This window comes from Salmo salar, chromosome ssa15 (genome assembly GCF_905237065.1).
Source record: "Salmo salar chromosome ssa15, Ssal_v3.1, whole genome shotgun sequence".
NCBI classification, from domain to species: Eukaryota; Metazoa; Chordata; class Actinopteri; order Salmoniformes; family Salmonidae; genus Salmo; species Salmo salar.
Window position 1 is genome coordinate 38852846 of NC_059456.1, and position 11368 is coordinate 38864213.

Here is an 11368-nt window from a genome sequence, read left to right on the forward strand (position 1 = left end):
TCTGTGTAAAGTATAATTACAGTACACAGCGAGCACCCACACAACGATGCTTCAGTGTGTGTGTACATTTACTGAACAAAAAGAAATCAAAAACGCTACAAGTGTTGGTTCCATGAGCTGAAATAAAAGACCCCAGAAATGTTCCATATGCACAAAAAGCTTATTACTCTCAAATTTTGTGCACAAATGTTACATCCCTGTTTGTGAACATTTCTCCTTTGTCAAGATAATCCATCCACCTGACAGGTGTGGCATATCAAGAAGCTGATTAAACAGCATGATCATTACACAGGTGCACTTTGTGCTGGGGACAATAAAAGGCCATTCTAAAATGTGCAGTTTTGTCAAACAACAGAATGCCACAGACGTCTCAAGTTGAGGGAGCATGCAACTGGCATGCTGACTGCAGGAATGTCCACCAGAGCTATTGTCAGAGAATGTTATGTTAATTTCTCTACCATAAATCACCAATGTCGTTTTAGAGAATTTGGCAGTACGTCCAACCAGCCTCACAAGCGCAGACCACGTGTAACCACGCCAGCCCAGGACCTCCACGTCCGGCTTCTTCACCTGAAGGATCGTCGGAGACCAGGCAAGCAGTTTGCTGATGTCAACGTTGTGAACAGAGGGCCCCATGGGGGCGGTGGGGTTATGGTATGGGCAGGCTTAAGCTACGGATAATGAACACAATTGCATTTTTTTGATAGCAATTTGAATGCACAGAGATATCGTGACGAGATCCTGAGGCCCATTGTCATGCCATTCATCCTCCACCATCACCTCATTTTTCAGCATGATAATGCACAGCCTTATGTCGCAAAGATCTGTACACAATTCCTGGAAGCTTCCATGGCCTGCATACTCACCAGGCATGTCACCCATTGAGCATGTTTGGGATGGACGTGTACGACAGCGTGTTGCAGTTACATTTTAGTAATTTAGCAGATGCTCTTATCCAGAGCGACTTACAGTAGTGAATGCAAACATTTCATACATTTCAAGCATTATTATTTTTTTTTGTCTGTACTGGCCCCCCGTGGGAATCGAACCCACACCATGCTGGCGTTGCACACACACCATGCTGGCGTTGCACACACACCATGCTGGCGTTGCACACACACCATGCTCTACCAACTGAGCCACAGGGAAGCCAGTTCCCACCAATATAAAGCAACTTCGCACAGCCATTGAAGAGGAGTGGGACAAACATACCAGAATCAACAGCTTGATCAACTATGCGAAGAAGATGTGTCGCGCTGCATGAGGTAAATGGTGGTGACACCAGATACTGACTGGTTTTCTGATCTACCCGCCTATGTTGTTTTATGTATCTGTGACCAACAGATGCCTAAATGTATTCCCAGTCATGTGAAACTCAGATTTCCTTATATGAAATGTAACTCAGTAATATGACTTGCCTAGTTAAATATAGGTTAAATAAAACCTTTGAAACTGTTGCATGCTGCATTTATATTTTTGTTCAGTGTATTTCAATGCAGGGGAAAAATCTCCATGGAGATGGTAAACCTGAAATGACAGTGTAAAGAAAATAGGTGTGACAAATCTAACACATTGGCTTTGATCAATTTAAATCTCAAGACTTGAAGCAAGACAGGCTCTATCGGTTGAGATTCTGCTCCTGTATTTATGATGATAGGTCCTTTACATCAAATCAAATTTTATTGGTCACATACACATGGTTAGCAGATAATGCGAGTGTAGCAAAATGCTTGTGCTTCTAGTTCCGACCGTGCAGTAATATTTAACAAGTCATCTAACAATTGCACAACTGCCTTATACACACACGCAAGTGTAAAGGAATGAATAAGAATATGTACATATAAATATATGAATGAGTGATGGCCGTGCGGCATAGACAAGACGCAGTAGATGGTATAGAGTACAGTATATACATGAGATGAGTAATGTAGGGTATGTAAACATTATATAAAGTGGCATTGTTTAAAGTGACTAGTGATACATTTATTACATCAAATTTTTAATTATTAAAGTGGCTAGAGATTTGAGTCAGTATGTTGGCAGCAACCAGTCAATGTTAGTGATGGCTGTTTAACAGTCTGATGGCCTTGAGATAGAAGCTGTTTTTTAGTCTCTCGGTCCCAGCTTTGATGCACCTGTACTGACCTCGCCTTCTGGATGATAGCGGTGTGAACAGGCAGTGGCTCGGGTGGTTGTTGTCCTTGATGATCTTTTTGGCCTTCCTGTGACATCGGGTGCTGTAGGTGTCCTGGAGGGCAGGTAGTTTGCCCCCGGTGATGCGTTGTGCAGACCTCACTACCCTCTGGAGAGCCTTACAGTTGTGGGCGGAGCAGTTGCCGTACCAGGCGGTGATACAGCCCGACAGGATGCTCTCGGTTGTGCATCTGTAAAAGTTTGTGAGTGTTTTTGGTGACAAGCCAAATTTCTTCAGCCTCCTGAGGTTAAAGACGCGCTGCTGTGCCTTCTTCACCATGCTGTCTGTGTGGGTGGACCATTTCAGTTTGTCCGTGATGTGTACGCCGAGGAACTTAAACTTTCCACCTTCTCCACTACTGTCCCCTCGATGTGGACAGAGGAGTGCTCCCTCTGCTGTTTCCTGAAGTCCACGATCATCTCCTTTGTTTTGTTGACGTTGAGTGCGAGGTTATTTTCCTGACACCACACTCCGAGGGCCCTCACCTCCTCCCTGTAGGCCGTCTACGGGATCGGTGACCCCCCCCCACGGGACAGTTGAGTTAACGTGCGCTGATGTGATTAGCATGAGGTTGTAAGTAACTAGAACATTTTCCAGGACATAGACATACCTGATAAGGGCAGAAAGCTTAAATTCTTGTTAATCTAACTGCACTGTCCAATTTACAGTAGCTATTACAGTGAAAGAATACCATGCCATTGTTTGAGGAGAATGCACAGTTATGAACTAAAAAATGTATCAATAAACAGGCACATTTGGGCAGACTTGATACAACATTTTGAACAGAAATGCAATTGTTCATTGGATCAGTCTAAAACTTTACACATACACTGCTGCCATCTAGTGGCCAAAATCTAAATAAATTGTGCCTAAAGTGGAATAATACATTGTGGCCTTTCTCTTGAATTTCAAAGATGATGGATCTAATGTGTTATATTCTCCTACAGTAATTTCACATTTCCGCAAACTTCAAAGTGTTTCCTTTCAAATGCTATCAAGAATATGCATATCCTTGCTTCAGGTCCTGAGCAACAGGCAGTTAGATTTGGGTATGTCATTTTAGGCGAAAATTGAAAAAAAGGTGTCCGATCCTTAAGAGGTTGTTAAGGGGAAAGTAATCTAAAAGTAACTGAATGTAATCAGATTACGTTACTGAGTTTGGGTAATCCAAAAGTTATGTTACTGATTACAATTTGACAGGTAACTAGTAATGGATTACATTTAGAAAGTAACCTACCCAACCCTGGCAACAAGTCACATGCTAGAGAGGGCTGCAGGACAAGAACCTCTCATGTCATACATGACCTGGAGAAATAACACCCCCCCCTTCTCAAGGCCACCTGACATCAGTCTTTTGCTAGTGGATGATGAAAGCAGATAAATGAACAAGGTATTTCACTTTGTCCTTGTTTAAGGCAGAACACAACAACAGCATGGTTAAAAATGAACTGGGATTAAACATTATCTATCAAAGGGTCAGATGTTCAGGTTTCATATACATTATGTTGCTCTGATCACTAACTCAGTCCTCTTTCCATTCAAAAGAAAACAAAAAAAGCTGTGAAACTGATTTATTTTGGTTAGTAGCAGTAGCACACAAAAGAGACGGGCACTTAATTTCTGGCCAATCCAACCCATAGTCAACATACCCAGCATTCCCCCATCACACTTCCTCCAGGATCACAGTCGGCACTCTTTGCCAGTCAGAGGACAGATATGATAGGTTCTAAAAAGTGAACCGTTCCACTGACACCAACAATCAAATCACCGGCTTCCACATGGATGGAATGGAAACCCGGATTCCGACAAAGCTGTTTTCTGACAAACAGACCCAACCTTCTGACAGGATGCAGGGCTCCACAGGGCTTTGATTTGGGCCAGTCAAAAGTTTCCATCCACCCTCTCTCAAGCCATGCAGCTAATGAGGATTAATACGAAGTTGGTGAGGAAACTGCTGTTTGGTTGGTTTTAAAATGTAAGCCCTTAAGACTGCTGGTACTGTATTTTGGCCCTACTCCAAAGGATAGAGACTTGGTCAGCAGTTACAACTAGTTGAATATCTTATAGCATTTATCAAGACTATTAAGGGGAGAGGGAAAAAAGGAAGTGAATTCCACAGGACATACAGGGAAGAGATACACTGACCCATCTGCTTTAAAATAACCAGCCATGGGGTCATGCTATAAAACCATGTCATTAACATCTTTGCAAGAAATGTATACTTTTTTGGCTTAAGGAGCTGTTGTCGCGCATGGGCTAAAAATGACATAGAAGCCTTGATGCAGAATATGTTATTATGTTAATGACAACTAACAAGTTCATAAGCAATGGAGGAAATACAAAATTGAGATAGGGTTGTGGGTGTGGAGAGCAATGACTAGAGTGGGGAGGGGTGTGTGTGTTGCATGTGAGACATGTTAACCAAACCATCACAAAAGCAAATTCTCTTAAGCAATGTAAATACGAGCAGGAGAATACCGACTCAGGACTACAGGAACACAGCAGCAACAGTTAGGCCTAGCAGACATTAGTGAAGCTGTCCTTCTGTCCAAAGCGAATTAATCGGATCAGAGGGGTCCCCCATCACCCCCAATGCTTTGACTTGTCTTGCAACTCGGAGCAAGGAGGTGGGGGTAGCTGGCTGCTGCCTGCGCGCCTAAAATAAAACTGTACACACACAGTCCAACAAATATTAGCTAGATCTGAAACCCATCAGACAAAAACAACAACCACGTGCGTGTTGGATGCAATAAATATAAACACGACAGGAGAGGCAAGAACACGACTCATTTTAGTAGCTAGTTTGATTAGAAAAGAGAGATAACTAGCTAGCCAACCATCATAAATGGTCAGTGTCAGACCATTTAAGGTTAGCCTAGCTAGCCAGCCAGCCATCTGGCTATATTGAGACACCCGGCAACAGGTTAAACGCTTAACATTGTCTTAGCAAACACTTATTTTATATAGTAGAACATACAGTAATGTTTATTGACACCAACTAGCTACCTTACGACCTAGTGACAGTTACATGATGAGTGGCAAAGAACATGGCTTTAATGAGTAACATTATGCTCCTTTAGTCCATTACTGGGCTAGTCATCATCCCAACTCAACACTCTCGATAACGTTAGAATGATAGCTAAGCTAGCTAGCTAAAGACGCCGGTGTTTTAGTTTGCTGCTATCCATAATCATGGTGCTGAAATTCAAAGTGGCCATACGGCAATCTAGCGATATGAGCTTACTACTGTTAGCTAATGTGTGATTCACTTGTATACAATGTGAACGTAGCTAATTTGTTAAAACCAGCACAAGAAATGCAATACAATTGTTTGTCTATCTGTAAATAACGAGATTTGGAGTCGTGATTTTCCAGGTAACCGCCCACGTTGGATTGCATCTGTGTGTGTTTAGATACTAGCTAGCTTGGTAGCGAATAGTCAAGTGTGACTGCAAGTTTACAATCTATTGCATCAATTACTGTATTCACCTCGTCCGCCATTGCATACACTTGCCACAGCTATAAACCGGAGCGTGCTGCTGGTGAGTAAGAAAACAGCCCCGAGCTGTCTTTCTAGCTAGCTCTCAAACATTACGCTAGCTAGCGCCAATGATCTGGTTGTCAGGTTGGTTAGCTCAGTAGCTAGTTTGATTTGCGATTAAGGTGTGGATAATTTGTGTTTTTCGATTTTGAGACAGTTTTGTGGTCATTTGACCATTTCAACAGTACTATACAGGTATGTGTTAACAAATGTGTTTGGTTGACAGTTTTTCATAATTCATTATCAGACAAGAGAATCCGCACGCGTATCTCCCGTTCTTCATCCCACTAGGGAATGATTGCCTCTCTCCCGACGGGTGCGGCCTGTACTCAGGGAAGGTCCACGGACTCACCTCAGTGGGTTGGCTGATCTCGAACAGGTCAAGTCGGTTGGCGTTCCAGTGGTTAATGATGTCGGCTAGTTTCCGCCGCTCCTCCTCCCTGCTCCCCGACATTCTGAATCCCGAATGATACTCTCTACTGAAGAAAAATCCCCTTACAGTGATTTAAAAAAGCCTCTGATCCGATAACTTCACGAAAAAAATGCACCCAGGATCTGGGCTCTATACTGTTCGAATGTTTCGCTGTCACCGGTAGCTGTACTTCTTGCGGACCGCTCCTGCTGTTTCCGCGTTCTCCTCTCTCGCTTACCGCACTCGGTTCTCTCTCCCCGGGAAGCAAATGGGACTATTTCAGCGCGCGTTCACGCCCTTACAATTTGCCCTGCACGAGCACAACAGTGCCTTTCCCTGCGTTAACTAGTTCGACTCCAGTACAGTGTCCAGTCAATACAAGAAATATATCAACATTTCAATTGTCAATTGGGTGACCATGATAATGGTCAATGAAACTTTGTAAATTCACAGACACGTCATTGTATTTTACTGTAATTTAATGACTACTGAATCTTTTCAGGAAAATATGACGTATTTGTGTAAATTGTCATCTAATTCTATGTAATCTAATATGACAGTTGGCCAATGTGTTTTATCAAGTAAGCAAGCATTGAAGTGAACCCTGTCTCCCTCCTTGTCCCCAAAACAGATCTGAGTCAGCAGGTTGAACAATATGGTTGAATGTCACACTGGCTACCATGGCAATGCCATCATCCTGTGACCACACCCACTGAGACAGAGGTTTGGATCTAAGAAACATAGGCCTACCATGTGATTGAAGGTTCAAATGGTGATTGCCTCCTAATTGATACTCATTTATTGCTACAGCAACATTTTGATTCTGAAGTAAGTTTGGCACAATAATCAAGACTCAAAGCGTTGGAAAGGTCAGCATTGAATACAAGAACCTCTTGCTTTAGTGTGTACTGTAATTGTCAGACAAGATAATGTCATGTTGTATGGGATCGTAAAAATTGGGATGAACAGAGCTTTGGCTCATGTGGCTCTGTCTGTGTGGCCTATCCGGCGTAGCTTTCGCTCCTGTGCTCATGCGAAAGTGGAAGGGCCATGGGGCGTGCACAGTCAGATAGCATCACGTTAGACCTGACGAGCCCAGCTGTGCAGTCCTGGGCAGCAGTCAAGTCAATGAGGCAGGCAGGGCTACTGTGGCCACTGACGCAATATGAGTTCATTTACATCATTACATTGCGTCAGTATTGGGCTGCCTTCGTGCTAAGGCTATGTGGGCACACATGGCTGGGCACGATACGGCTAAGTAGAGTCTATACCATCCTACAGAGCACCAAGACAAAGCATTGTTGTACCAGGGCCAGGGGATAGAGTAGAAATCAGAGGATAAATGGATGTTTTCTGTCTACTGAGATAGTACTTTACTGTTCCTCCAAGAGGACATCTAAATGCACCAATCATTCCATCAGACACAAGTAAATAAAGACAAGATCAGTCAGTAACATTCAGTTGGACATATATTGTGAATGAAAATGACTTTGGTTAAGTCCATCTTAATTTCTGTTTTTACCTTGTAACTGACTATTTTTGCTTTGTGCCATTTTACCGAGCTGATGAATGCTTGTGTTAGCATGGCTCTGTTTGCAGTGGTGTGATTTCACCTCCCACCATTTTATATCTATATCAGGGGACACGTTTCACACCATAATGGAATTTCAATTATCACAATTAAATTAGCCTTATCCCTAGCCTGGCCAACAGAGGGAGATATGTGTGTTGGATAACTGGAGTGTGTTGAGTTCAACAGAACAGTGTGCAACGTTTAATTCAAAGGAAACTGTAATGAACGACCAGTTGGAGAACAGTGGGATTATGTTTACCCAGAGAGTGATTGTGCATGCTGTGTGGTGCAGGATAAATGCATTTTAAAATGATCACACCCATATTGATCAGGCCACACATCTCCATGTAAACGATGTGAAATGGCTAGTTAGTTAGCGGTGGTCCTTGCTCGGTAAAGGCCGCGGCTTTTGTGGCGCGATGGGTAACGATGCTTCGTGGGTGTCAGTTGTTGATGTGTGCAGAGGGTCCCTGGTTCAAGGTTCAAGCCCAGTTGGGGCGAGGAGGGACGACTGTTACATCAAATGAATAGCTAACCTAAAATTGACAAAGGCAAATAACATATTTTTCTATGTCACCATGGTACTGAACAGCAATGATGTGTCATCACAACTTAAACAAGTCACATTCTGCTGATTGAGTTGACTTCTCCACCATCCCAAAAGTTGTGCAGATGTCTTGGAAAAGTGTAACAGTGGCTAGATTTTGTTATTGGGTGTGAAAACACACTGTCAAATGAATTGCGTCCCCGGAGAAGGAACCTCTCACAGACGTGATGAATTTCACATTTGAGATCAGCCTACCAAACAAATACACAACACATTCAAGGTCAGAGAGAGGCTCTCTTGACTTTATTCGAGTTCAACTGTACACTGGAGAAGACACATTTACCCTGAGAATCAGAACAGTCTTTATTACAGCCATATTCTAGATGGTGTAGTCCCCTGTGGCTCAGTTGGTAGAGCATGGTGTTTGGTGTGTGCAACACCAGGGTTGTGGGTTTGATTCCCACGGGGGGCCAGTACAAAAAAAAAATGCATGAAATGAAATGAAAATGAAATGTATGTATTCACTACTGTAAGTCGCTCTGGATAAGAGCCAGACAGGGCTGTATAAATATTTGCTCTGGCAGAGTTTGGATTTGATGGTTAAAATGGCAACTGTTGACAGTGAAGGCACAGTATACAGTATAGTCAAAATGCTGAATGTAACACCTGAGCAAGAATAGGTCAGTCAGGTCAATATAGATGCCTATGAATCGTCATTTTGATAAAGAAAGAAATTAATAAAGTATATAGCTATTTTAAGAAAAAAGTCAACCAAAACTCCCTCATCAACCTGCTGTAAGCATGGGCATGCAGTTGAAGTTTGTTATTGTTGCCATGGCGCAGGTGTTGTGGGGAGGAGTTGGGTAATTATGTCATGGCCTTCAGGCAGTGAGAAATATAAATCATTCACATTTTTTACACTAATAAGAACCTAAGAGAGTGGAGAGGAGTTTGGAGAAACATTTGCATTTAAGCAAAGGTACAGTAAAAAAGCACATTACTTGTGAAATATTAGCTCTTTAAAACATATACATATTTAGGGGAAAGGTGTACCTATTCCCACTGTCATCATTTTAAGGATGCTGAAACACTACTGTATTAACACTCTGTGCTGTATTCTGTGGACACTGAGGTGGAGATATACTGTATAACCCCAGACAGGAAGAAGCTGAGTTATCTGCTAATATGGTTTCCTGCTGTAGTTTTAACTTCTACTGTGTCAGACAGAACTTTTTCAGTTGAGTATATACTTCCACACATATGTAGTCATTCTGAATAGGTTTACAGTAGGTTATCAACAACTCAATGGTTAATAGCCTACTTTTGGTTAATACTTTCACTATATGAAATGCTCAGGAATTTATATTAAAAAAGTTAAACCTAAATTAATTCATAAAGTTTTAGATATGAGGCTTTAGATATGAGGCTTGTGCTTTGAAAGACTGACCCCATTCAAAGCCAGTTTAAAGTTACAGGAAGTCAGGATTGCCATAATAGAAGGCTTTGAGCCCACAGGAAGGTGCTGCCTCCACAACTGCCACATATATATGAATTGTCTCCTTGGCACCACACTGGACAATAGGACATCAATCAAGGAGCACAAAAAGGAATCTGTGGTGGAGCCCTGCCAAGCTGCTAATAAAGATATAGTAGACTAGACAGTGCATATTGATGAGGGCATCATGGGTAGTGGGCCTGGTTCACAGAGAAATGGCCCTCCTGTCTTATTCCTCTTATTGGTCCAGTAGGGGAGGCAACCAATGAGAGGCCATCTTGCTCTACAGTTCTGTTTCATTATGTAGACAGATATAGAGCATTATACAGTACTATTGTTCCAGATTAAATCATTTGAATATGACAGGTTACATTTTAATCTAAAATGGTAAAGTAATTAGTAAAATTGATGATTTGGTTATTCATTTTCTAAATCAATTTTGCCTTTCTTCTGTGAGAGTGTTTTGCAGCTTCTCTTTGACACAACCAGGACATCTTAGTTAAATTACTGCTGGTACAAAAACGAAGCTTTATAACATTTAGATAAAAATCCCCTTGAAGCCCTTAAGGACAGTCATTCATACAGCCAGCTCTTGCATATGTCCTTTAGAATAGCAGACTGAGGCTACGCTCTCATCTTCATTTCCATGGTGACATCATATGAATATAACCCCCCAGCAATTTGTTATGAGAGCTTTACAAATGAGCTTCAACAGAGAATTCATTCATGGAAAATTTGGCTCTCCGCAGTAGTCTGTGTTTTTGTGAGCAGAAACATAAAACTACAGTAATGACTACTGTACTACTGTTTGTTTTGAAGTAGCTAGCTAGCTGATTAAGGCTGAGAACAATGTCTCTGTTCCTGGTCAGTGTACTAAACATCAGTCTGTCATGGGAGAGGAAGAATGGAATTCAATAGATTGGATAAAATAAGATGAAACAACCATGTGAAACCATAACTCACAAGGAGAGGTCATAGGGAGAATGAAGTACACACAGGCACACACACACACAATTACATCACTCATGATTACTACCACATGAAAAAAATACTGTAGTATTTACTGTAGTATACTATAGTAATTAATGTAGTGTTTTTGCGGATTGTAGTATATTGTAGTATTTACTGTAGTGTTTTTGCCGCCTGTACAATACTGTAGTATAGTTTTTGCAAACATTACTGTCGTATTTACTATAGTGTTTTTGCTTTATTATCTTTGACATTCCTCCTTCAGGAAACCTACTGGAGAAATACTAAAAGAGCAAATTTGACATAACCTGTAGGTAGGACTGGGGTCTGAACAGATAGCTCAGAACTTCTGCTCTTTTCTATTACCTGTAGGGAACACAATATATGGTCTATACTTGGCATCTAATTTTCTCAGTTATGGGTGACACCAGTTGAGATATGGGGGAGGGGAATGGGAAGGGTATATACAAATGAAATACTGTAGTATTTACTATTGTTAAAAAAAGTGTAGGGTGACACCAGTTGAGATATGGGGGAGGGGAATGGGAAGGGTATATACAAATTAAATACTGTAGTATTTACTATTGTTAAAAAAAGTGTAGGGATTTTGCTGACTGTAGTATTTACTATAGTATTC

At 41.7% G+C, this 11368-nt stretch overlaps 1 protein-coding gene and 1 non-coding gene across 21 annotated transcripts in view; both read right to left on the reverse strand.

Annotated features, from left to right (window-relative positions):
- The window catches only part of afdna (afadin, adherens junction formation factor a), a 135380-nt gene extending 128960 nt beyond the window's left edge, over positions 1 to 6420 (reverse strand). For 13 of the 20 annotated variants that reach the window (XM_045695712.1, XM_045695708.1, XM_045695713.1 and 10 more), the window contains exon 1: positions 6088 to 6419. In XM_045695712.1, the coding sequence (XP_045551668.1) occupies positions 6088 to 6189 (102 nt within the window). In that variant the 5' untranslated portion in view covers positions 6190 to 6419. Of the gene's footprint in view, positions 1 to 6087 lie in introns of all 20 variants that reach the window. The other 7 variants (XM_045695695.1, XM_045695701.1, XM_045695696.1 and 4 more) reach the window with 1 other exon arrangement.
- A 4557-nt stretch (positions 6421 to 10977) lies between these two features.
- LOC123727516 (U7 small nuclear RNA) lies at positions 10978 to 11032 on the reverse strand. The gene has a single exon (XR_006759511.1). It is a non-coding gene; the product is annotated as a U7 small nuclear RNA (small nuclear RNA).
- Positions 11033 to 11368: the final 336 nt, after the last annotated feature.